Source organism: Ursus americanus, chromosome 19 (genome assembly GCF_024610735.1).
Source record: "Ursus americanus isolate L20-20 chromosome 19, mUrsAme1.1.p, whole genome shotgun sequence".
Classification (NCBI taxonomy): Eukaryota; Metazoa; Chordata; class Mammalia; order Carnivora; family Ursidae; genus Ursus; species Ursus americanus.
The window spans coordinates 26,333,993-26,361,403 of record NC_142145.1 but is presented as its reverse complement, the minus strand read 5'-3'; the positions used below and the strand labels follow the sequence as shown (position 1 = coordinate 26,361,403).

Here is a 27,411-nt window from a genome sequence, read left to right as displayed (position 1 = left end):
TTAAAAGTTGTTACCTCTGAAGAAGGGAGATAGTAAGGGAAGGCAACTACTGCTTTTTAAAAATCTATATCTTGTGATGGAAATCAAGTTTAATTTCTAAAAAGAGGAAAAGAGTTGAAGAATCACAGTGGCAGGTACCATTACAAACCACGTATATGTTTGTGACACAGCCCTCAAGGAACCTACAGGATAGTTGGGGAGAGAAAACACACACATGAAAAGATGCAAGGAAGAAGAGATGCGTTCATATTGGGGTTCTTTCTCAGGGAAACTTCTGGTGGAAGTGAGCCTTGGGCAGAGCGTTCAGGGTGGATGCAGAAATGCAGAGGTGAGGGAAGTGACATTCTCTGCACCAGTTTTTGGTGCCACTGTCTTCCTGACCCTCTAGATGACCTCTTGTTTCTCTGACCCCTACCGCAACTATGGCTCTCACATCATGTACAAAGGGTGGCCAGATCGCCTTGAACTTCACCTTCATTCAGAGATGTCGCCACCCTGTCCAAAAATGTCCTCCACCGCCACGCCATGACTATCGCCCTATCCTGTTTCATTTTCTTCATAGCTCTCACCTGGCGTTGTATTATAGAGTTATTGTGTGCCTCCCGTGGTGGAATGCAAAAGGGCAAGCATTTAGTCTACATTGTGCCTAGGGCAGTGCTGGCTCAGAGAAACAGTCTATATACATACTTACTAAATAAATGTATGAATGAACAGCTTTATCTCCTCAGCGAGTCTTCCCAGGGAAGACACAGACTATGTCTCAAACTCTTGTACACAGGGCCAAGAATGTGCATGTCTTAATAGAGTCATTTGCTGCCTTTATTCCAGAAAAAAATGTTTCATCCATCGAGTCCTCAGTTTCCCCTCTGTAAAATGAGCCCTTTTGCCCCTCCAAGAACTATAATACCACAGGCAATCAGAAGCCCCATTATCTCCCCTCAGGCTCCCCCCTTGTAAACAAGATCCGAGTCACCCCATAGTCCCTCCCCCTTCCCTACTGCCCCATCCCACAGGGGAAACAATGCTGATGGTCCCATCACTGCTCCTTCCATACGTTTCTGGATCTCCACGACCTCACTGGGATAGAGCTCCACCTCCAGGCGCCCGTCGGCCTGGTTCTTGTCCAGCCAGCGGTTGGCGGGGAAGGTGTACTGCTTGCCTTGGCGGGGCACGCGGATCTGGACGCTGCCGAGGAACCAGCTGGCGTGCATGCCCGTGCTGTCATGCCCGATCACCAGCCGACTGATCTGGGGGGAAACCCAGGGTGCGAGTGAGCAAAGAGCTGGTGCGTGGAAACCTCTATGCCTCCATCCCTACCCACCCTGGCCCCGCAAACACTGGTGCAAACTGCTGTCCTCAACCCAGACTTTCATTTGCCCAGAAGAGGGGGGGGGGCTCAGCCGGAGGACACTGGGTCCCAGTCTTGTCCACCATCAGCCAGCTTGGGAACTAGGGGACCACTTCTCCTGCCTGTAGCCTCATTCTCTCCTCTTAAGAGCGGCTCACCTCTTGGGGAAGTTGTGAGAAGCAAGCAAGGGGAGTGGGTATGGCGTGGACTTTGAAAGCTCCAGCATGTACTTGGGTGGTGGCCGCAGGAGAAAGCAAACATTCAAGACATTAACCATTTGCTTCTGATAGCCATGGTATTGATTTGGCTTTGTTTTGTTTAAACAATACACTATTGTATGTATTTCTGTATTTCTTTGACGTACCCATCCTAGAGGTGAGACGATAGGTGGATGACCTCTCAGGACAGCCTCTCTGTGGTTCTCTGCTCAACCCCTCCTCTCACTCGACCCTGAGGAACATCCTTCTCTTTCCAGTAACACCCAACAGTCACCTTGCTTTGCTATTTTACATTTTAACATCTTTACATTTAACATAGATGATTGCATCGATCATCGCGTTACCATCCTTAGGAGTACTTGGTTTTTCAACATTCAAATCACTTTAGTGCTTTTTTGAAATGCTGTTTGCAGGGCAATTCTACCATTAGATGGAATTATCCAATAGCCTTGGAGATCCTTGCCAAGCCTCCCCTGCAGATTCTCTCTGTGATGGTTTGGAGTGGTAATGCTAGCCCTGAGTCTGAGGCCAGAAGGCTGGTTCTGGAGAATTGTCCCTCCAAGCCCTGTTTTTGCTCTTACAAGTACAAAGTGCCTCTTTGAGCTGATAATGAAAACACCATCATAACTGAGTGCCTGCCTGTAGCTCGGGTCCCCTGAAATTATAGAAAGGAAACCAGCTTTGTTTACAAAGCCCGACAGCCTTTTGGGTGGGTGCCCAGGGTCACAGGAGAGCTTTCACTCTGGTGCTGGGACAGTGACAGGACCAGCTGGGAAGAGTGAAGACAGGGACAAGTGTCTTCTACCTGACCCAATGGGAAGCTCCTTTAAGGACAGAACTCCTTAACTTCTTTCAATTCCGGACCGCCTAGCACCTCCCTGGAGCAACTGTTCAGTCAGGAGCAGCTAGCATTGATTAAGCGCTTACTGAGGGCAGGGGTGTTATCAATATAGTTAAAGCTAACAACAATCCCATTAGCATCCCCCGTTGTTGCTGCTGCGTTGTTATGAATGCAAACAAAGGTGAAGACAGGCTTGGCAGGTAAGTGGAGACAGGGCCTCAGGCAATCAGCAGCCAGACTGACCCTCCCGACCTCTTAGCCATACTGCTTGCTGGGGGGTTTCAGAAACACAAGGAAAGGCCCCAAACACCACCCCCTCCCCTTAGATGTCTCATCTATCTGCTGGCTGTTGCCAGAAATCCTCAGTAAAGGGAACAACATTTCACTCTATGGTTATTAATTCAGCTGAAAATGTAAACACATTTTAATGAAGGAAAACCTTGATTTAAACTCATTACCATCAAAGTATAAAGGGCTGACATGAGATCTTTCCCCAAGAGCATTTTCATGGAGTACCTGAAAGAGGGCAAAGGGATTGCAAGAAAGTAAGGTTGCAGACGGGGGGCTCGTCAGCGTCCCAGTTCCCACTAGCCACACCTTGAGAAGGACAGGTGGTCATAGGAAACCCAGCTCAGAAATTTCTAGAAAAGTTTCCAGCACTATGGTCCAGGGGGTTAGATCTGAACTTTTCCAGATGAAGAGCTCAGCCTGCTAGCAGCAGGGCCACCTTGGGCCTTGACAGAGAGAGACCCTCAGTGCCATCTTCAAAGGCAGAATCTCTCCAGTGTTGCCAGGGCTGCAACTGAAATGAGTTTCCTGAGCATACCTCAGATGCAAACCCAAGTTTGGAATTGGGAAGTATTTTCAGCCCTTCTTTTCCTTCCCTGCATGCCAGTGTCCCCTTCTCCAGTGTCTGGGACCCAGCCGCATTGGTCTTGGCTAGGTAGGCAAAGAAAATGTTGGGACTACAGACACCAAAAATAGGCATTCCATCCCTAAAGGGACTGCAGAAGCTCAACCACTGGTCACGTATCTTCTGCAGCTCTGGGTCAGAGCTGGAAAACAACGTATCCCACCCACCCCCAAGTGCGCATCTTTCCCTTCAAAACGGGTTCATGCATGTGCACGTGAATGCATGGATGTGTGTGATGTGGGAGTGTTTATGCACGTGCATGTGAGTGGGCACCCACATGTGGATATCTGTGGCGTGAGTGAGACCATGTCGCACAGTCTCGGGACGGAGACTTACAGTTCCAATGTTCAGGGTCTCGAGGGTGAACTCGTCCACCCGGGCACGTTCAAAATAGTCTTGCAGGTTGTTGTCGGAGACCAGAAGAACTTGCTTGATGGTGTCAGATTTATCCCCGTAGAGCTTGATGTAGACCCGCGAGTCTGTGCTGGCCCCAGAGACATCCCCCGTCTTCAAGCTGATGTGGTAGCGGAAGTCTGGGCAGTGCAAGGGGGAGGCAGGGAGGGAGGGGTTAGCGCAGGGCAGGTGGGAAGGGCTGGAGCAGGAGGGCGGTCTGCAGCCGGGGTGGGACACTGGGCTGGGGGTCAGCAGCTCAGTCCTTGCTCTAAGTAGCCCTGTGATGGGGTAGGGCTCCCTTCATCTCTGTTGGGTCCCCTCACTGACAACGTGGGATGCGAATCCCTGCTTGGCCCGCCCATAAGGTGCGCGCATGCCAAGAACAGGAAAGCTTTCGAAGAACACTGAGTGCAAGAGACTTGAAGGACCTAAGGCAACCGCCTTGTCCAGCTTCTCATCTGAAGGATGAGGAAACGGAGGCAAAGGAGGGTCAAGCTTGGCAGACAGTGTTTAGAGCGTTATATACGCAGGGCTGTTTGTTGCTAAGTATTCTGATCTCGGCTTTACAAGCCAGGGATCAGAGCCTTAGGAGGGTTCATGTTTGGCTCAAGATGTCAACAGTTCAGGAGGAGCCAGCCAGGAGCGACATTCTAATGTGGACCTAAATCCCCTTATGGAACAGGGCACCATGCCGATGGTGCTCCATTTCATCACCCAGAAAGATCTGAAACGTCTGTTTGGCTAGCGTTACTGCCTTTGTTGCTCATACGGAAAGAGGCCTGTGTGCGCTCAGGGCCCCACATCCAATGCCACAAAGAGACCGTCTACACCGCCCAGACAGCCAAGAAAATTCCAGATCGTCCCTCAGAGCCTCTTCCTCTCCCCCCCTCCCGACTGCTGACCCAGGGGAATGAAGCAACGAGCTCAGGGCTGGCTTCTGTGCACCAAGGGGAGGGCGCTCCTCTCCCCAGGGACACACCCGCCACCTGGTCACAAGGATGACTCACTCTTCAGTGTTGCATTGCTGTCACTGGGCAGCAACTCTCGGACCAACTGACCGTCATCCTTATCCTTGTCCAGCCACCTGGTGGGCAGACAAGGGGCTGTTAGCTCTGAGCGGCCGGCAGCCAACCGTCGGGCTGCTCCTGCGGGGTCACCAGGGAGGTCAGAACGTGCATTCGGCCGAGGAAAAGACTCTTACAAGAGCTGAGAACAAAGGGTCACTACCCAAACTGGGGAGGGAGGGCTGCCCTGCGGAGGTGATATTGGCTGAGGTTGGAAGAGTGACACAGAGTTGGCTGGGAGAAGAGGGAACGGCATATGCTGGGACAGAGCAGAGCCTTCAGGGGCTGAATGAAGGCCACTGTGGATGGAAGGCAGTGAGGGGAAGGGGTAGCTAGTGTGCAGGGAAATGAGAAGGGTCACAGGATGTAGGACCTTGGCAGTCACACTAAAGAGTTCGTCTTGAAAGCCAAGAACGCCGGAGTCACTGTTATCAGCACAAACAATCACCTCTTTTTGGGGGAGCCCACTGTGTACAGGGCCCTGGGCTGAGGGCCCTGGGGACGGGGAGAAGGCAGAAAAGATACGCTGACATCAGGAAGACACTGCTTGACCCCTAGAGAAGAGGTCGTCTAGTTAAGAAGATAGGACTCACTAGGGACACCTGGGTGGCTCAGTCGGTTAGACAGCCGACTCTTGATTTCAGCTCAGGTCATGATCTCAGGGTCGGGAGATGGAGCCTCATGACGGGCTCCACGCTTAGTGTGGAGTCTGTTTGAGAGTCTCTCTCCCTCCCCCTCTACCCCTCCCCACACCCGTGCACACACACGCTCTCTCTCTAATAAATAAATAAAATCTTTATTTAAAAGAAAAAGAAGATACGATAGACTAGCCAAGGCACTGAAAGCCAGGACAAGGATGGCTGTTGGACCAAAGTAAGTGTAACAGGAATTTGGAGAAATGAGAACAGTTTGTGGGGAAGGGGCTTGCTCGGAGTCCTCAGGGAGGAATGAGATTTGCCAACAAGGAGAAGCTGGGTCTGGACCCCACAGGGCTGGGTTTGACGGCGGGGACTCATCTATTCATCAGAGTGGGCCATGACCCCAGCTCTCTGCTGGCCATCCACCGGGGGCAATACGCTGGACTGGTTCACCTGAAGAGCACCATCCCCACGGAGCACGGGGACGCAGCCAGAGAAATCAGACGACCGTGCAAGCAGAGATGCCCCGGTCCCAGTACTCACGAGGGTCTGTGATACAGGTGACGGCAGCAGAACAGACACCCTCAGTGTTCTCCAGCACCATGGGGAAGCCAAGGCGCCTGCCTCTGGACCAGTGTCTCCCCATTTGCCTGCATATTGGAGCTCGTCTTGGCAACCCAGCCCTATTACACTCTTGGCAGGGAGGTGCCTCCCTGGCCACAGAACCCATCAAAGGAAACCAAGGCATTGCCTCCTCTCCAGCCCTCCTGACATGGAGCTCAGGCCTCCCTAAACCACAGTCCTTCTGCCACTATACCCCACCCGAGGGTAGGGTCCCCATCCCTTTTCTCTCACCCTCCCTCCCCAAGCACAGGCTCTTCTATTCCCCCCCGGATGTTGCTGCCTGCTGGCGGTTAGCTCGCACAAAATGTTCATCAGCAGCTAAGTGATGACACTTGTCATGGGCTTTGGTGCTGCGAGTCTCGAACGCCAAAATCATCTGGGATTCTAAGACATGAAGATGCCATTGCAGAATTCTTGGTACTGATGATGGGGGCGGGGGATATTTGAGAGCAGGGACTACTGCCTCGAGTCCCTCCAGTGAGCCCATTAGGAGCCTCCCCCTCTGTCCCGTGGAGGTCACCCGGCATCTCCCACAGACAGAGACTGCAGAGAAGGGTTGGCCCAGCCACCACTCACAGGGACGGGAAGGATGGAAGCCAGCAGGCCTGTGGCCCTTGGGAAACCCACGCACCCTCCCGCCACTCTCTCCACCACTCACCCACCCCCAGGCCCACCCCAGCAGTAAAGGGACACCACGGCTTGTCATTTTAGCTTCCAACAGAAGGATATTAATAGATATTTCCAAATATAGTCATTTTCTTTCAGCTTCAGACACTTGGGTCCAGGTTCAGCGTGAGATGCCGCTAGATGGGTGAGCCCCTCTGCTGGTGATTTTATTGCTCTTTCCCGGGCTCACAAAGCATGTGCAAGTGTGCACACAGGTGTGCACGCAACACTCACACAGCTGCCAGGGCTAAACGTTTACACCACCTGCCCCTGGCAGGGAAGTTTGGTAAAGGGGCCCCGTGTGTCCTCCCCCAGGCAAACATACAGCTCAGGTGAGAAAGCAGCTGCGTGGGAGGGCAGGCTCTACCTCCAGGGGCTTCAAAGGCCTCCCGGGCCCTGAGTCCGTAATGCCATCACCACATGCCTCAGCAAGGTACAGGAATTCATTTTCTTAAAAATGCATGGACGCTTTAAGTGTTTGGGGGCAGGGAGAGCTCTAGGGTGTTTGGGGGCCTCGGCTCGCCTCCTGCCCTGCAATCAGCATCACCTGTGCCTTTGGCCGACTCGGCTCCTTTCAAAGCGCAACCCCATTTCACCCTCACCATCACAGTAGGTCATATGCAGGTCGGGAATGTGCAGAAGACCAGAGAAGTTAAGAAATTTGCCCAAAGCCACACAGCAGGGAGGTGGCTAGACTCCTAGTCCCACAGTCACCCTGTACCATGCATGTAGCAAAGCAGGCAGTGTGGGCATACCGACTTTTTCCTCATCCCCTTTCCCAGGTTCCCTGTCCTCCTACTGACCTGTCTCAGGGCTCAGTCCTCGCAATTCTTCATCCACTCTCCCTGAAGGATCCCACCATTTCCCTGACTTTAAATTCCATTGCTCTGCTCTCATTTCCTGGAGTTATTTCTCAAGGCCCGACTGCCTACTTGACTCACAAGCAGCTCGTACCTAATATACCCCAGCTAAACCCCCGGAGTCCAGCCCAGCCCCCCCTCAGGCCTTCCCCCACCCCAGGCTCCCTGCTGAAGCAGGGAGCACGACCTCTGCCCACCTACCAAACGCAGAGACCTGGGGTCTCCAGTTGCCCTTACAAGCTCCACCTCCGGGACCTGTCTCTGGTGTAGCTCCCTGCCCCTACCTCTACTGCCACCGCCTAGGGCCAAGCTGCCACCTTATGGGTTTAAATGTGTCCCCTAAAAATGATATGTTCAAGTCTTTACCCCCAGTACCTCCGAATGACCTTATTTGGAAACAGTGTCCTTATAGAGGTTAGGGAGTTAAAATGAGGTCATTAGGGCAGGACTTAATCCAAAATGACTGGTGTCCTCATAGAAAAGGGAAATGTGAACACAGAGACAGACGTGTACAGAGGCAAGACGACGTGAAGACAGGGAGAAGATGGCCATCTACAAGCCAAGAATGCTGTGACCAGCAGAAGCTGAGAGGCATGGGGCAAATCCCATTCAGAGGGAGCACGGCCCTGCTGACACCTTGAATTTGGACTTCCGGCCTCCAGGACTATGAGACAATAATTCTGTTGTCTAAGCCACTCAGTCTGTAGCGTGTTATTCCAGTAGCCTAGCAAACTGATACGTGCCGTTGCGGGCCCTGCAAAGCCTCCTGCCAGGCTCCATTTCTCCTCTGGATGCCCCATAGCCTGCCCTCCACCCAGAAGCCAGAGGGAACTTCCTCAGATGGACGTTCCTTGCCCAAAGCCGCATAGTGGCTGCCTGTCCCTGCCTGACACCAGCCTCTGTCCACCTCTGACCTCACCTGGTGGCCTTCTCTTTTGTCCACCTGCTTTGGTCTCACTGAAGTTCTAGAAGCCTCAAGCTCTTTCCCCAGCACTTTCCTTTTTATCCCTCAGGAAAAGTCAGCCTGACTGTCACCTCTGCAGACAGAACTTACCCACCGCCTCCATCTCTAACTAGCCCACCTCAGTGAGTCCGCTCCCATCAGCTCCACGCCATTGTGTGTTTCCCTCATCCCACACCTCACAGTTCATAAGTATGGCTCTCTGTTTATTCACCGGCTTATTGTTCAGTTCCCCTCTAGGCTATATGCTTCATGAGGTCAGGGAGCAAGGGCATAGCAAGTGCTTAATAAATATCTTTCGAGGGGATGGGGATAAGGCTGCTCCCCCTAGCATCCCAGCCGGGCAGCCTCCTGGCTCACTGGGGGCGCCATGAGTCAGTGATGGACTTGGAGAAAGACCAGAGCTCTCCCACCTCCTCCTTCATCCTCACGTGCCAGGTGGCCCCCTGCCGGCCTTTGCATGAGCCACCCCCTCGGTCCTGTGCCTCATGCCTCTTCTCCAACCCGGATGACCCACCGCCCCTACTCCCCATCCACCCACCCTCTGATCATTCCTGGCCCAGGTCTAGTTCTACCTGTTTCTAGAAGCCTTTCTCAGCCTTCTCAGCCCCTTCTCTGAGCCTCTTTCTGTCCATTAGTGCCACTCACCTAGAGCTGTGGGAGTCATTACTTAGCTTTTTAATGTAATCCCTTGTCATACTAACAGAGGCTACGCTTCGAAGACTGTAGAGACCTTTGTCACAGACAAAAATGTTTCATAATTACTGTCCCATGGGATGGTCCCAGTGGCCTTCCATGGCTGGGAACTTGCTCCTCCTGGGCTTGTGGGTGGTAAGCAACGCAGCTGTAGCAAATATGTCTGTGCGGACGTGCGTGCACACGAGTGCACCTGTGCACGGTTAGAGAAAGAGGAACACATTCACCGCAGGGCTGTGGGCAGCTTGCCCCCATCCACTCCAAGGAAGACTGCCCTTAGTGCAGCCACCCTCAAGAAGCCCAGGCCAGCCCTAACGAAGGGAGCTTGGACAAGCAGCTCCTCGCTGATGGGTGCAGGTGGAGTCCGTTGCAGAGCCCCAAGCCAGGCAGACTGCATGCACCCCCCAGACATCGCCCAGGTGAATGTGGATGGCCCGCCCGCCCGTGCAAAAAATACTGATATTGCTCCTTGTTCTACAAATCTGTCAGTACCTTCTAGAAGTCATAACCCAACTGGTTATGAAAGAAACCCAAATGTTTAAGAAGAAAGAAAAAAGAAACTTGACCTCCCTAGGAAGCTGGGGAAAGGGAATGAAAACAAAGTAAGCTATCCTGAGAAGACATTCACAGGGACAGGTGTGGTTGAAGGCCCAGACAAATGGACAAAAAACACCTCTGACTCAAAAGTTGAATTCAGCGGGTAACTAACACTCTGAGGAACTCAGTTAAATTCTGAAATGGTCATACTGTATCTTTAAAATGTAAGGATACTCTGAGACTTAAATAGACACCCCAGCGGAGCCCTGGGACACCTGACACCAGTGGCTCATCACCTGCAGGGGCAGGAGTCTAAGCACCACCAGCAGGGCCCCCCCCTTCCTGCCCCGGCTCCGTCCTTAAGCCACGGCTGTGCTCTCTGGTCCGTGGTAGCAGGCAGGGCTGAGTCTCCCCAAAGCCAGGGCCCAGGACCAGAGCTGGGGAGCACAGAGAGCAGCAGGACCACACACCTGAGACACGGGAACTCCACGTTGTCGCTCTCGGGCTGCCCTTCTTCTCTCACCAGCACCCGCTCCAGGAACCAGCCGCTGCCGCTGCCTTTGCCATCATGCCTGATCCTCACCCGTCTCACCTTCCGCATGGTGACCGACTCGATGGTGAACTCATCAGCCTGCAGAGGGGAAGACAGCAAGGCCAGTTGGACGGTGGCTCCCTTGGGACCCACACACCAAGGGGAGACACAGGCCCAGAAATCAGAAAAGTGCAGGCTGATGGGTTGGGCTACTTGTCTTTCACAGGTGGATTGGGGGATACCTAGAAAGAACAGGTCTAACCCCTCCTCCAACTGCTCCCAGTGGGAAGTCATTCCATGTCAAGTTCCCAACAAGGGAGGGCTGTAATTTCTGGTTAAACAATGCCCATTCCCTCTGATCTCCTTCTACAAGGAGGAGGAACACGTTAAGCTGTTACGAGTCACTAACCGTATATCATGAATTAATTCCTTAGCTAATCAACCTGGGCTCCTGCTACAGAAGGATACCAGCCCCCTTTCGAGGAGGGGCATGGCTAGGACTGACAGGGGGACCAGTGGTCTTGCTAATTGCACAGTCGTGCCGCCCCTGCTGGGACAGCAGGAGTGCCGTAGGAGCCAGGGGGCTGCCAAGCCTACGTGAGCACACCTGGGAGCCTCCGGGAACAGGAACACGAGGGTGGTCCGGATGGACAAAGGAGTCAGAAGAGGTAGAAGGGAAGAGTAGGAAAGGGTGGGTGTGGATGGGAGGGAGAGAGAAAACATATCAATCTATGTGAAGTCGCCCCCTCCGTCCCTCCCCAAATGAACCTCGGTGCGCCCGCCACACTCAGATTATTTTTACCACCATGGCCTTCTTGTGCCTGTGACCCCAAGAACCAGGCCAGCCTGCAGTGGCCTCCGAGAGAGACCTCCACTCGATTTCCAGGGCTTGCCCTGCCCTTGCCGAGGATGGGGCAGCAGAGGCGGGGAGAGAGCCAAGGCTTGTGTCAGGTCAGTCTACAAACCCGCTTCACCTGGTAAGCACCTTGAGCCGCCCTTGACCGCAACGACGACTGCACTGAGCCCCGCTCCGTGATGCAGGCCAGGCGGTCCATCTGTGCTCCTAACCCCCCTACGGCTGGCCACACGCAGGCATCTCGTCCCCATTTTAGATGTGGGGAAACTGAGGCTCGAGGAATGGAGCGACTGGCCCCACACTGGGTCTGCCCCCCAGATCTGCCTGACACTTTGCCCACTGCCCCACACAGCCTCCTAGAAAACCCGTCTGACAGGCTGGGGAAAATGAGGGGGAGCACCCAGCACATCTGTAACGAGGCCAGGGGCAGAACCCAGATCTTCCACTCCCACATTTAGTGTCTTTCTTGGTTTCTCCTTCAAAAAGGAAATGGACAAGGTGCCACCAGTGGTCATGTCTAGCGGAGAAGGCAAAGGTCCCAGCTTTCTACTAGCCTGGGTCCTTCAGCCCACAAGCAAGGTGCCCAGCATCCCTCCTTGCCTGGTCACCCCGAAGGAAGAAAGGGGCCGCTCCTACCTCCAAATGTCCTCCTGTTCCACCCCCTTCTCAAAGCTGATGGGTGGGGAGGGAACCTTGACCCCTCCAGGGTGGCTCTCCGGGTCCCAGCTGGACCATCCCAGAGCTAGAGGGTGTCATGCATGCTAGTGCGCTGTGGCCCTGAGTACACCTGTGTGACGGCTGGGGCGCCCACGTCAGCTGTACTGCAGCAGGGCCGGGAAGACAGGGTGATGGGCCCTGGGGCCCGGGCCGGGCGGGCAGGCCAGGGCTCGGCCGTACTCACAGCGCCCTTCTCAAACAGGTCGGTGTTGTTCCTGCAGTTGTACAGCAGCCGCTCTCCCGTGTCCCCCACGTCGCCGTAAAGGCAGAGGTAGACATTGGCATCAGTTCCTGCACCTTCGAGTTCGCCGGTGCACACAGTCACACGGTACCGGGCCACTGTCGGGGAGCGAAAGTGACACAGTGGCTGACGGCCCCCTGCTCCCCGCACTGGCCCTGTGGCTCCTGCCTCTAAGTGCCTCCCCCCGCCCCCCATTCCAGGTCTCGCCCGGGCTGCCCCTGCTGCCTCGCTGGCTATGCCAACCCCATCCCACCCAATGGTCAGCTCACCTGCAGGCCCCTCTTCCCAGACAAACCAGAGGTTCCCAGGCCTGGTCAAGCATCAGAATCCCCTGGGAAATTCTTGTAAGAATGCAGATTCCTGTGTCCCACCGAGACGTCTCTGATTTTAGTTTCCAGAAGTAGGATCGCTAAAACTGCTTTGTTTATATGCTCCCCCAGGAGACTCCGAGGGCGTTGGCAGTGTTTGGGGACCACAAGTGTGATTCAAACATTCTGACCCTTGATTCCATCCAACCCAGCAGACTCTCTTGCCTTAGGCTATTCTCCAATTCATACGTGTCCTGTCCTCTCAAGTAGGAAAGATAGCTTTTCTCTGTGAAGCAGAACCAGCTCCTCTTTGCTTCGGAATGGAAAGGTGCAAAATGCAGCCACTGCGGGAGGGTAGCAGCTTCTTTTCCCTGTTGAAAATGTACCCTGGAGGGGGTGGCCCTGCATCCCGGCACATCAGCCTCCCTTCTCACTTTGAATAAGCTAGAAAGTGAAACTCATTCATTCATTCATTCACTCATTCATTCAGTTGCCGTCTTTCTATTGACTGAATGAAGCCCAATGCCAGGCACCCTTAGAGGATAGGGACTCAGCAGTGAGCAAGACAGACTCCTGCCCCCATGGACGGGTGGAGAGGAAAAATGGACAGTAAAATCATAACAAATTACGAACAGGAAAATTTCTGAGATATGTCTGCAACAAAGATTACATAGGAGAGGGGTGTCCCAGAGAGGGATGGAAGTGGGGGGCCATACGGTGAGGGAGTGAAGAGGACCTAGAGATGCAGAAAAGCTTGCAGCAAGAAGTTGATGTCTGGCAAAATGCCAATAATGAGGGGCCAGCCACAGGAAGCTCTGGGAAAAGAGGGTGCGAGTTAGTGCAAAGCCCCAGTGCAGGGATGAGCAGCGAATGTTCCAGGAGCACAGAGACGGCCAGTATGGCTTGGGTGAGTGGGGATTAGAGGAAGTCCAGAAGTGGACCAAGGCCAGCATGGGGACGGGGTGACAGTTCAAGATAAGAAGTGTGACTTCCTTTGGTTGGTTGTTGTTGTTTGTTTGTTTGTTTTTAAAATACAATGGGAAGCCATTAGAGGGCTTTAAGCAAGAAGTAACCTGATTTGATTTATGTGTTTTAAAGAGCACTCTGGCTGCCATGTGGAGAACTGATTGTAGGGGAAGTAGAAGTGAATCAGAGAGGTCAGTTACCAGAGTAATTACAGTTGTCTAGAAAAGACAGGAGGGTGCCTAGGACTGGGGGTGCAGTGGAGATGCAGGGAAGCCAGCAGATTAGAGAGATATTTTTGAGGTAGAACCAACAGTACTTGGTGATGGATTGGATAAGTAATTGAGGGAGAGAGGAATCATGGATGACTCCTAGGTTTTGGCTTGGGTAACCAGGTAAACAGTATTTCCAGTAAGAAGTAGGGAAGCCTGAGGGAAGGGTGGATTTGGAGATAGAAATCAATGGTCCTATTTGTTCATTATAAATGTGTGCTATTAGATGTTCATAAAGAGAGGCCAAGATGGCAGTTGAATGTGTATCTGGAGAGTCAGGACTATTGACATGACTTTGGTCATCACTGGCACACGGATTCTGTTGAAAGCTATGGGACCAGATGAGATCCCTATAGAGAGGATTATAGAGGGACACCAACATTAGAGATCAAGCCAGGAGAAGCTAGCAACTCAGATGAGAAGCAGCCAGTGAAGCAAGGGGAAAATGTACTGCTGGACATGTCTCTGAAGCCAAGAGAAGGGAGGAATGATCGTCTGTAGCAAATGCCCCAGAGGACAGAGACTGACCTTTGGTTTAGCCACATGGAAAGCACTGGTGTCAAGGACAAGAGCAGCCTTAGTGCAATTGTGGGGGAAGGGACGAAGCCCTATAGCAAGAGTCTGAGTACAGAATAGGAGATGAGAAAGTAGATGTAAATCGTTCCATTAGTCTGTTGTGAAGAGGAATACAAAAGAGAAATAATAGCTGGAGTGGGGTGTAAGTTTAGAGAAGTTTTATTTTAAAATGTTTAAGATGTGAGATACTAGATTATTATACTAAATGGGAATGTTCCTGTAGAGAAAAAGAAAATGATAACGTAGGAGAGAAGAACTAGTGAAATTCTTTGGAGAGGAAAAAGAAGAATGACCAGAGCATAAATAGAGGACTAGCTCTGCTAGGGTTCAAGAAACTACAACTATAGAGACTGGAGGGAAGGCAGAGGTGTGGCCACAAAGGCAGTGATAGGTTGTAGGACAGCCTTGAGTACAAACTGAGACATACCGAGTCATGAATTTAAAATGAGACCAGTCTGCAAGGCTGCATGTTTTCCTACAGCAAGTCTATAATAACTGAATAGGCCATTTGTTGGCTTTACCTGGGATAGGGTTTATCCAGGCAAGCATGATAGAAAGATATAACGGCAGAAAAGGTAAGGGCATGTTTAGAGGTAGATTATAATGGTGGCTAATGCAATCCGAGCCAGGTATAGAGGAAACTGAGTATAAGAAGAAGGTGATAATAAAATCAGTGGATTATAGGTCTTGATGAAGTTAAAAAGTGTTAGGGTGGGAAAGGCAAAACTATGGAGGCAGTAAAAAGATCAACAGTTGCCAGGGTTTGGGTAGGGGGGGAAGGGAAAGATAAGTAGGCAGAGCACAGAGGATTTTTTAGGGCTGTGAAATTACTTTGTATGATACCATAATGGTGGATATATATATATCATCATAAATTTGTCCAAACCCACAGAATGCATGATACCAAGAGTGCTCCACAAGTAAACCATGAACTCAGGGTGCTAAGGATGTATCACTGTAGGCTCATTAATTATAACAAATGCATCACTCTGGTAGGGGATGATGATAATGGAGAGGGTATCCATGTGTAGGGGAAGGGAGTATATGATAAATCTCTATACCCTCCTCCCAATTTTGTTGTGAACCTAAAAATGAAGGAGATATTAAGATAGTCTCAGATAAACAAAAGCTGAAGAAATTCATCCCTAGTAGACCTACCTTAAAAGAAAAAATTTATTTATTTTTAAATTTTTTTTTGAGAGAGAGAGAGGGAGAGCGCATGAGCAGGGGGAGGGCAGAGAGAGAAGCAGATTCACCATGGGGCTTGATCCTAGGACCCGGAGATCATGACCCAAGCCGAAGGCAGATGCTTAACAGACTGAGCCACCCAGGCACCCCACCCTACAAGAAAATTTAAATTTAATGTCACATTAGACATTAGACACAACTTGAATTCACCCAAAGGAATAAGAGCACCAGGAAAAGTAATAACATAGTAAATATATAGACAGTATTGTGTAATTATTGTTTGTAATTATTTTCTTCTCATATCTTACATAAAAGACAACCGCATAAAGCAATAAACGTAAAACTTCATTGGTGGCTTTATAACGTATACAGATGTAATTTGTATGACAGCAAAGCACAAAGGAGGGGAAAGAGAACAAGCCTATATTGGAGTAAAGTTTTTGTATATTATTGAAATTAAGCTGATATTAATCTGAACTAGATTGTTATAAGTTAAGATGTTAATTGTAATTCTCTGGGCAACCATGAAAAAAATAACAAAAAATATATATTAAAAGAAACAAAAAATGGTATTCCAGAAAATATTTAACACAAAGGAAAGTGGTAATATAAAAATAGAGGGACAGAAAAAAAGATATGAGACATAAAAAACAAATAGCAAAATGGCAGCATAAATCCTGCCAGATCAGGAATTACATTAAATGTAAATGGACTAAATATTTCAATCAAAAGGCAGAGTATGGTCACCCTGCAGAGACAGGGTGGTCCCTTCACGCCCTATTTGCTCAGATATCAAGGCTGATGATGTCACACATGTATCAAGAGTGAATATAAGATGTATCATGCACATAATGAGGAGTTCTTGGAAGAATATAGTAGGTTTCCAGGAAGGTCCAAAATGGCTTGAGACAGCAGTGAGAAGTGACTAGATTGAGATTTTATGGTGACTAGGAGGTTCCCTTGCGGGGCAGGGGGGAGAGTGGACAGGACTTGCATGGCTTGAACTTTCCACCAGTGTTAAGGGAGGAAGCATCCAGTCTTCTTATCAAATTGCCCAGATGTCAGGCAGAAAGGGGGAGGGGAAGAGTAGCTTGAAAGCTATCAGAAGTCAAACACCCAAAAAGGTCATGCTATTACACAGAGATTTGCAAAACTGATAATGGATCTAACTATCGGCTATATGGAGAGATACACTGTAGATTCAAATACATAAATAGGTTGAAAGTAAAAGAATGGCTAACAGAACTGGCTATATCTGAATAGACTTATAACAAGTGTAAAGATTAAATCAGTAATAAAAAAACTACTCACAAAGAGAAGCTCAGGCCTCAATGTCTTCACCACTGAATTCTACCAAGCATTCAAAGAAGAATTAATACCAATTCTTCTCAAATTCTTAAAGAATACAGGGGAATATTTCCAACTCATTTTATGAGGTCAGCATTATTCTGATACCAAACCAGACACAAATATCACAAGAAAAGAAAATTACAGACCTATCTCTCTTATGTATATGGATGCAAAAATCTCCAATAAAATACTAGCAAACCAAATCTGGCAACATAAAGAATTATACACTTGACAAAGTAGAATTTATCCTAAGGATACAAGTTTTGAAAATCAATTAATGTATCACATCAATAGAATAAAAAACAAATTCAACAAATGAATGGATAAAGATGTGGTGCATATATACAATGGAATATTACTCAGCCATCAGAAATGATGAATACCCATCATTTGCATCGGAATGGATGGAACTGGAGGGGATTATGTTAAGTGAAGTAAGTCAAGCAGAGAAAGACAATTATCATACGGTTTCACTTATATGTAGAACATAAACAATAGCACGGAGGACCACAGGGGAAGGGAGGGGAATCCAAAGGGGGAGAAATCAGAGGGAGAGGAACCATGAGAGACTATGGACCCCAGGAAACAATCTTGGGGTTTCAGAGGGGAGGAGGGTGGGGGAGGGGTAACAAGGTGATGGGTATTGAGGAGAGCATGTGCTGTGATGAGCACTGGGTGTTACACTTAACTAATGAATCACTGAACCCTACATCAAAAACTAATTATGTACTACACAATAGCTAACTGAACATAGTAAAAAAATAAGAATAAACACTAATTACAGCATAAAAAACATAACATGATCATTTCAATAAGTTCAGAAAAAATATATGACAAAATCTAGCACTCTTTCATGATAAGAAAACCATCAAAAAACTAGAAATAAAAGGGAACTTCATCAACTCATAAAGTCGTCTATGAAACACCCATAGCCAACACATAATTAATGGTGACAGACTGGATGCTTTCCTTAAGATCAGAAACAAGACAAGGGTATCTGCTCTCACCATTTGTTTTCTTTTTTTTTTCTCCTTCTTCTTTTTTTTTTAAAATATTTTATTTATTTATTTGACAGAGAGAGACAGCCAGCAAGAGAGAGAACACACGCAGGGGGAGTGGGAGAGGAAGAAGCAGCCTCCTAGCGGAGAAGCCTGATTGGGGCTCGATCCCAGAATGCTGGGATCACGCCCTGAGCCGAAGGCACCCGGGGCACCCAGACGCCCCTCACCATTTGTTTTCAGCATGGTACTGGAGGTTTTAGCCAAGGCAGTTAGGCATCCAGATTGCAAAGGAAGAAGTAAAACTATCTCTGTGCATGGATGACATGATCTTATACATAGAAAATCATTAGGATTCCATTCAAAACTATTTGAACTAATAAATGAGTTCAGCAAAGTTGTAGGGTATAAGATCAATATGCCTGAATCAATTGTATTTCTATTCTTTTGCAATAAACAATCTGAAAACGAAATTAATAAAACATCTCCATTCAAAAGAGCATAAAAAGAGTAAAATATGAATAAATTTAACACAACGAGTGAAAAACTTATGCTCTGAAAACTACAAATTGTTGGAAAAAAATTAAAGATTACTTAAATAACTGGAAGCGCATCCCATGTTTACTGATTGGAAGACTTACCATGGCTAAAAGGCAAATGCTAAGTGTTTTCAGCCTTTACCCTTTAGCCTCTGCATAAAAGAAGCTGATACTTTTGTGTTTCGCTCCCAGTGACAGAACTGATGACAGTAAGAGGGATGAACAGCATTAAATGACGTGAAAACTGAAATGGGCAAGCACAGAAGGGAAGGAGAACACCAGCCTCCCTTATTCTTAATCCTACGAAGGACAGTTCTGCTCTTTCAGCTGTAACTATCAGGCAATTCCCAGAAGCAAACTGATGAGGGAATGCAGCAATCCCTTGGCCGGGGAATTCCAGTCCTGTTTGTTCAGGAGCGCTAAGGTCCATTTGGCTGGAAGTTCTCAGGGCTCTGGATCTTCTGCAGGGGCCCCTCCCAGCCCACGAGCCACTGAAGTCCCAAGCTCCTTCCTGGCAGGAAGTCTACGGACCATTAAAAATAACTGTATTGTTAGCCATCAGCAGTGAAAGACTTCAAACAGATGGGTAAGTACCAGAGCCTCTTGTACTTTAATTTAAAAATTACAGCTCAGCCTGATTAACAAGAAGCTCCTCTTTTCAGCAACTGAGTCCAGTGGTCTCTTGCCCACTCATCAGTGGTGTGTAATCACTTCAGCTGCACACGCAGGGGAAGAATGCCGATCGCAATGCTTCTACCGTCTCACAGAACTCCTGAGGAAGGGCAGGGCGGACATACCTCGGAAGGGGCACATATCTAGTCTGTGTCCCCTGTCTGTGACAGTCAGTGAGGTCACTCCTCAAAGCCTTTTGCTGTCAGACATGGCATTAATTGCTTCATTAACTGGCCCTTCTTTTTAAGTAAACCAAGAGTATACAATTCAAAGTCAGGGAACTGGTTTTTTTAATTAATTTATTTGTATCTGTTTATTTGGTAGGAAGAGTGCTCACGCACGTGTGCGGGGGTGGGGGGATGTGGAAGAGCAGACGGGGAGGGAGAGGGACGAGCAGACTCTGCTGAGCATGGAGCCTGATGCAGGGCTTGATCCCAGGACCCCAAGATCATGACTTGAACCGAAGCCAAGAGTCAGATGCTTAGCCAACTGAGCCACCCAGGTGCCCCAAGAATGGTTTTATTTATTTATTTATTTTTTTAAAGATTTTATTTATTTATTCGATAGAGATAGAGACAGCCAGTGAGAGAGGGAACACAAGCAGGGGGAGTGGGAGAGGAAGAAGCAGGCTCATAGCGGAAGAGCCTGATGTGGGGCTCGATCCCATAACGCCGGGATCACGCCCTGAGCCGAAGGCAGACGCTTAACCGTTGTGCCACCCAGGCGCCCCCCAAGAATGGTTTTAAATTGGTACTTATTTTATGTGAGTCCAAGACCTTCCACTTAAGGGACTGCCAGGAAGCCCTGCACATTATTCACTATACTCTAGTACCAGCTGGAGAAGGGGGACTTGCCACTGTTACAAAGAAGCATCCAGACCACAAAAGGAGATCCAAGTTCCTACAGAGGAGAGTGAGGACATGGGGGTGTTCCAAGCACAACAGTACTTTATGTACTTTATGTTAAAGCATCTGGGAGATAGAATCCAAGTTGACATGGGCTTGAAAGTACTGCCAAGGACCCTCCAGAAGACATGAAACTTCCTATAGAGCCAGGACAGATAGCCCTTCGATCTAATCCTGTTCACTAGAGACTTTGTTCATTAAAATGGTTCTTTAATAGTATTACAGAAGATAAAAACCAACAGCTATGACAGCCCCACATCTTGTACACTGTTTAAAATGTTACATGCACGTTTACACGTGTAACCTATAGACACGCTCTTCCTCCCTACTCCCCCACCATCACTCCTTGTCTGTCAAACCCCTACTCAGAGAAGACCTAGCTCAAATGGCACCTCATCTGCAGGTTCTGCCAATGTCCTGGGCAGAAAGTTCGTCTTGCCATTGTGTCTCCCCAGCATGCTTTCACCAAGTCCTGCCAGAGCTACTTTCAAAATAGCTCTTGAATTCATCCTCTCTCTAGTCTAGCCAATTCTTGCCCACTTCCAGTATTTCTTCTTCTCCCCCCTTAAGGACTTCTTATGGGTTTGCCCCTAAAATCCATCCTCCATGCATCTATGAGACAGGCCAGGAGAAATGTTGGTAAGAAGGAGCTAGAAGGAGTTCCAGGATGGGGTGGAGTGTCACCAAGGTCATGAGAGGGCTAGGAGGCAGGAGCCTGAGCCAGAGGTGGGGCATGTTGCTCAGAGAAGCTTCATGGGATGATCCTGAAGGAGGTATTGGGGTCGGGGTAAGTGGGAGAGAGGCAGCCATCAGTTAAGTTGATGAGGACCAGGAAGTGGGTGATGGGATTTTCCACATGAACACTGAAAGGAGCAGGACAGAGGCTCTGAAGTTTTGATGTGCAAAAAAATTACTTGGTATGCTTGATAAAAATGCAGATTATCAGGTATAGCCCTCAAAGAATCTAATCAACATCTTTAGGATACAGCCAAATTGTGTCCCCCCCAACCCCCATTCATATGTTTAAGTCCTAACAAGCATGCTTGGGTGGCTCAGTCAGTTAAGCGCCTGCCTTTGGCTCAGGCCATGATCCCAGAGTCCTGGGATCGAGTCCCGCACTGGGCTCTCTGCTCAGTAGGGAGCCTGTTTCTCCCTCTTCCTCTGCCTGCCACTCTGCCTACTTGTGCTCTCTCTCTGTCAAATAAATAAATAAAATCTTCAAAAAAAAAAAAAAGAAGAAGAAGAATAACAATATCTCAGAATGCAACAATATGGAGGTACGGCGTTTAAAGAGGTGATCAAGCTAAAATGAGATCCTATGGGTGGGCCCTAATCCAATATGACATAAGAAGGGACTAGGACACAGGCAAGAACACAGACAAAGGGAAGACCATGTGAGGACATAGCGAGAAAGCTGCCATCTCCAAGCCAAGGAGAGAGGCCTCAGAAGAACCCAACCCTGCTGACACCTGTTGATCTTGACTTCTAGCCTCTAGAATTGTGAGAAAATGAATTTCTGTTGTTCAAGCCCCCGGTCTCTGGTGTTTTGTTATGGGAGCCCAAGCCTACTTATACACTGCCCTAGAACAATGGCAGGAGTGGGGGGTCTGGAGAGTGACCGAGAGACACATTACACCACCTTCAGTGGAAGAAAAAAGTAACCAGAGGACACCAGAGATGGGATTGATCTGGGGCAGAGGCGACATGGTGAGATGGTGTGAGCTCCATGTCTGAGTGCGCAGAGGGAGCCAGGCAAACCCCCTCCCCATGGCCCCAAGTCTGTGAGGAGGGAAAACAGGTTTGGAGGGACAGGGTAGCCAGGCTTCAGTCAAGTTAAAGAGGAGGTGGAGGTAAAGAACATCTTGGGAATTCTAAGTAAAAATGGTAGATTTCTCTCTAGAAAAACCTCACTAAAATGACAAAATACAGGTATTTTCAGGACTTAACCAAACAAAAAAAGGGACAAGTACCAGCAACAAGATTTTGGGAGCTTGGCAGCCCCTGGAAAAGTGATTAATACCTTAGCATAGCGGTTCCTCACCGGCAGCATCACCTAGAAGTCGGTGAGACAAATTCCTGGGTCTCACCCCAGACTTCCTGAGTCAGAAACCCCGTGGGTGGGGCTGCGCCCTCTGTTACGACAAGCTCTCTGGGTGACAACACACATGGAAGTTTGAGGATCCCTGACTCACCAGACCAGAGAGAACTGATCAGAGCTATCACTTGTGAAATTTGAAAGGCAAACAGCAAAAGGGTCAGGAATGAAAGCAGCAGGTAACTTCAGAAACAGGAGATGAGGAGCTAAAGTCACAAGAACTGGTTGGGAAGATTGAGGAAGCAGTTAGGTCCCAAGACCCCCTCCCCACTGGTTCACCTCTGCAGGCTCAGTTCTGGCACACAAAGGGGACAGATCTGACAAGAGCAGGTGTCTTTCTGCCTCGATGGGCTACATTATTATATCAAGTCCCAATTTGAGGCAGAATCCTGTAATCTACCATATTCCCAGGGAGACGGCTGCCTTGTTGCCATAGAAAATATTACTGAATGTGAAAAGACAGAGTATAGCCCCTGACCCAGGAGGCGGGAGACCTGGTTCTAGGTCTGACTCTGTCTCCAACTGTATAATCAAGACAAGAACTGCTCGTTATCCTGAATTGCATTAGACTATTTTAAAGGCCTTTGAACCCAAATATTCTATGGTCACATTTTTAATTACAAATGAAGAAGAATCTTAAAGTAGATGACAGATAGTGCTAATGACCAGCACTGCCTAATTAGACTAATAGACAGGGTGATCTTTTAATCGATATTTGCCATGTGGGCTTTCTATGTTTTGGAGTATTTACTTCTACTTAAATCATTTTCAACAAAAATACACAGAGCTCCTACTGGATGTACAAATGTCTGAGGAGTGACACTATCCAAACATTTAGAAGAGCTACTAGAACTATAAGCGACATTGTTTTCTATATATTCTTAACTCTGTAATTTTGCAGTATTACTATATGATTTAAAAATTAAGGACCACCGCAATGATAGCAAATAGGTTAATTATCTTAAGTGCCAATTCTGATCAATTGCTAATGTCTGCTTGGAGGGTTGTATTGGAAGCTTTGAAACTCATTTCAGACTCAGTGGGAGAGAAAGCTGGGATCACTCAGTAATGTCTGCTAAGGGAAAAGGACTGGTCATGTGCTGTGCCTCTGTCTCTTCTGCTATTATAACCTAGAGGCAGAATGATCTCCCTTTACCCCTTTGAACATGGAAATGGGACCCCCGATTAAAAGCTCAGTTCCTCTCCTAGGAGCCTTAAATAGAAACAGAGGACTCATGGCAGGCAGCCAATCATGGCTTCCAGATACAGTCTTCCTTTTGGGGAGCATCTTATGCACGATTTGAAGAGAATGTTTCTTTAACGTCAGGAAGGCTGTGGAGAAACATTGCTCAGTGCAGATTCTTCTCATCCCCTCACCCACCCGAAGACCCATAAATGTCGCCTCCCTCCCCACAGCCACCACCACAGAGCTCTCGCGTCATGCCTCAGAGATGGCTTCTGCAAGCCAGTCGTACGGCTGGGAACTTCTACCTCCATCCTGGCATTTGGAGGGGGACTGATGACGTACAGCGGACGGGACCATCTGCTCATGGGCCAGACCCCCTCTGGCACACGGACTAGGAGTTCCACGGCCTCCCCCGGGATGGAGAGCTGGTGAGTACTCACTGCCCATTATCCTCCGCACTGTCGGGCCCTCGGCGGTCATTTCTCTCACGATCTCATTGTCATCCTCGTTGGCATCCAGCCAACGATTGCAGTTGAAGTTGTACTTGTCCTTGGTCAGAGTGTTCATCAGGGTCATCTGGAATGAAGTCCTGGGGTGAGCAAGAGAGTGTAGCAGCGATATACCACACCCTGGGGCCGCCGTTCTGCTATTTCATCCAAGGGAGGTCCTGGCCGTCCCGTAAGGATGACTCTTGTGGAACGTGGCGTTCCAGATTTAACATCTATCGCTCTTGCTCCCTGGAGACTCACGCTTGCCTAGCAGCCAGGTGACAGGGGAAGAATGCAAGTCTCCTGAACACCTGAGCATTTTCTCAATCGACTTTTGAGGTCCTCTCCCCATCAGGCAGTCCCCGTGTCCTATGTCCAAATTCGGGTCTCACTGTGAGACCCACGCTTACCCATCCCCACTCCCAACAGACACAAAGGCAAACTTAGGTGACAGGGTCATTAGAAAGGGACCCCTCCGGTTCCTCTCCCAAGCACCTCCCAAGCCCCGAGATGGCACACCTCACCCTTTCTAAATGCCATCCAGAACCAGGGCTCCTTCTGTCATGCCACGCCCGAATCTTGTAAAACCTGCCAAGATCCGGGAGCTCAATCTACAGGGAGAAATGACAAGGTTTGGGTGGACATAATCCAGTGAAATGTGTTTAGCGTCACAGATGACCCCTTGCCAGGAGGGCACCCACTCCGGGCCGTGTCTTTGGCGGTGCGGATGGCTTTTACTTCAAGCTGCCCTTGTAGACTGTATCCTTTCATGCCCTTGCACACAAGGGGCACGTGAGGGCGAGGCAGCCGTGTAGGGCCTGGGTTCAGTCTGGCCTGGCAGAACCGAGCAAAAATAACTGACCCACAGTAGGATCCAGAATAAAGAAAATCTTCCAAGCAATAAACTCCCAGTAACAAAACCTATATGGCAACACTGCAAATTAGCACAGGCCCACAGCCCCAGGGCTCCGCTGGGCACTAGAACAGACAAAAAGATCAATACAGCAGTCATGCCCTTTCCCTAGGGGCTTGCAGTCTAGCCGGGAAGACAAATACATGAAGAGCAATGAACTGAGTGTATAACAGAAACACCAGTGGGGTGCTCTGGGAAGACAGCTGAAAATTACAAATCATTCTCACCTAAAGGTCAGAGCACACTTCTGTTGGCAAAACAAGCCTTGCTCTACTTATATACGCATCAGAAATTCAAAGCTAAATTTCTTTTAAAATATTCTACTATTTATACTTTCCCTTCAATTTGCTTCTCACTCTCTAACTCAGTCCAGATCAGGCGGTTTGATGCTAATGTGCTCAGGGTCTCTGTTCTACAATGATTCCCCAAGTTTCTAGGCTCCTCAAGAACATTCTATACCTGCTTCTTTCCCCCAGGCTTGGTTCTGGAGTGTCTGATTCAGGTGAAGGGCCAGATGCAAAGTGTACCCCATTCAATCAATAGATCATTCTGGCACCCCTTGCAGGGGCCTGAATTTATTGTAGCACCCTTTTGTCCTCAAACTTCATTCAAAATCTGGCTTAGAAGACCATCCTCATGACAAATACCTCTTATATCCCTTCCTCCTCCCTCCCACCCATTACACTTCCCTCCTACCCTAAATTTCTCAATTATGCCTGGTTTGAACCACTTGTTGTTGGGATTCAGGAGAATCTCGTCTGTCCGCCCCTTCTGCCCATAAATCTGGATGGAGATGGGAGAGTTGGTACCAGCTTTCTTCAAGTCGGTTGTCCAGACCCACAGGGACCAAGGGAATTCTGCAGAGACAGGTCAAGTTGTCCCATAAAGATTTCAAGAGTAAAAAATTTTCATGTTATCAGTGGGGAAAAGAAGCAAGTCAAAGGTGTTCAGGACTGAAGGGCAGATCATGCACAGGTGTGGCCCATTCTAAGAAACCCACTATAACAGGTGCCAATATTAGGGACCCAAGGAGTCCTTGCTATTTGAAAAAGGGTATCTCAATGATCCTCTTAATGGCAAAAGTCTATTAGTATGTTTTAAATAGGGAAAAGTGTTCACTCCTTGCACCCTATGTATATTCAGAGTATACTGTGAATGGTTCAACATCTAGCCCATCATAGCAGCTTATTCAATTTAGGGTTGTGGGGGTACTGCCCATGGTGCTGGATGTGTAACTCTACGTGGCCTGTACCTTGGAGAAACGAGCTTCCTACGGGGCCCATTCCCTTCCTCTCTAGAGGAGAACTGGGAAGCAGAAGTGGACCCCTTCACAGAAGAGCTCTTGCCCAGGGGTCTGACATCCTGGCCTCTGCTGGCCCTGGCTGGAAGGCCACCAGCCTCTGGGCCCTCTCCACCTACTTTTCAGCCTCTTCTTCCTGAGAGACACCATCTCGTAGAGCTGCCTCTCGATCAGCCCATCCACCTTCTTCTCATCCAGCCAGTTGCTGCAAGGGAAGGTCTGCTGAATGCCCGTGAAGGGGCACAGAATCACCACCTGGCGGGGAGGAAGATCATGAGTCCCCTGCAGCAGGTCCCCTGGTTGGGACCTCCTTACAGTGTTTGACAGCCTCTTCATGTTAAGGCTGGTCTACTTTAGGATTCTCAAGGAATGGCACTTTTCTCCCTGTTGCCGGTCTCATTAAATCTTAGATCAAGAAATACCTCCTCCCAAGTAGTCTTCCAGAGTAGGTATCATCCATCCTCCAATTTATTAGCCCAAACCTTCTTCCCCCTACACACAACATCCTCTTTGAACACCGTATTTCTTTATGTGCATCATAAAATCTCAGTCCAAACCAAATGAACTAGGATACTAAATTAATTCCTTATATTGGTCTTGTAGGAAAAAGGTCGATCACATAAAAGACAATGGATATCTGGAATATAATACAAAAACAAACTGCCCTCTTCTGGGCTTGAGCCTCATTCAACCTTCTTTCCCACATTGTCTCTACTCCACTCACATTCTGAACTCATGGGTTTGAACTAGGCCTAGGCCACTCACATTAGATATGTCCGAAAGAATATTCTTGTGACACTAAAAAATTTTCTATCGGCCAAGAATTGACTATTCACATTGCTAGATTCTCAGCTTACCTTCTTCTTAACTTGAAAACTAATATGACCCTACCACTGATCAAGCATTTTGACTAGACACTCTCTTACTGTGTTTGTTGTCAGTTGTTCATGGTTACTACCATTGACTATAATTTCCTTGGATTGAGTTATTACCCTTAGGTATACCCAGATATCTCTGAGAATTCAACTAATACTATCTGACTATCGTAGCTGTATGAAACCGTAACTTATAAGCACCAAGGGGAGGGGAGACGAGATTGGCGGAGGGAAGTTCGTACCTCCTCAACCTCCCAGAGGAACTCTCCTCCCTCAAGATAAATGATGGCTCAGAGCCTCAGGTGGTAGCCTCCTCAAACACTTTGGTTTGTGACACAAATGTATTAGCAATTAATATAGTCTACCCTAACGTGCATTCAAGATATGGGAAAGCGGAGGTCCAGAAAAGGGAATGAAGTGCCCAAGTTTGCATAGTTGGTGGAAATACCAGAAGCATAAATGCTCCTGACTTCTAATTATCAGTCTGGGGCCTTTTATACCCATCAGCAAGAATTTCAGGACTCCTATTATGGCTGAGGTCCACTGGGACCCATTACTGCACTCCATCTTTTATGCTGAAGATTCTATGCAACCATGTATTCAGAAGCAGACCTACCCATACATAAAGTTGGAGGGTGATCTGGGGGCAAAGAAAAGTTCTAATCGCCAGCAATTATT

General features: G+C 48.7%; 1 protein-coding gene across 2 annotated transcripts in view; it reads right to left on the bottom strand.

Moving 5' to 3' along the window:
- LOXHD1 (lipoxygenase homology PLAT domains 1) overlaps positions 1-27,411 on the bottom strand; it is a 162,930-nt gene that overhangs the window by 69,776 nt on the left and 65,743 nt on the right. For both annotated transcript variants that reach the window (XM_045790004.2, XM_087869996.1), the window contains exons 9-17: positions 25,978-26,113; positions 25,255-25,415; positions 24,170-24,256; positions 23,598-23,733; positions 12,049-12,203; positions 10,230-10,390; positions 4,721-4,797; positions 3,657-3,853; positions 1,055-1,247 (exon numbers count right to left, since the gene is read on the bottom strand). In XM_045790004.2, the coding sequence (XP_045645960.2) occupies positions 1,055-1,247; positions 3,657-3,853; positions 4,721-4,797; positions 10,230-10,390; positions 12,049-12,203; positions 23,598-23,733; positions 24,170-24,256; positions 25,255-25,415; positions 25,978-26,113 (1,303 nt within the window). The remainder of the gene's footprint in view (positions 1-1,054; positions 1,248-3,656; positions 3,854-4,720; positions 4,798-10,229; positions 10,391-12,048; positions 12,204-23,597; positions 23,734-24,169; positions 24,257-25,254; positions 25,416-25,977; positions 26,114-27,411) is intronic.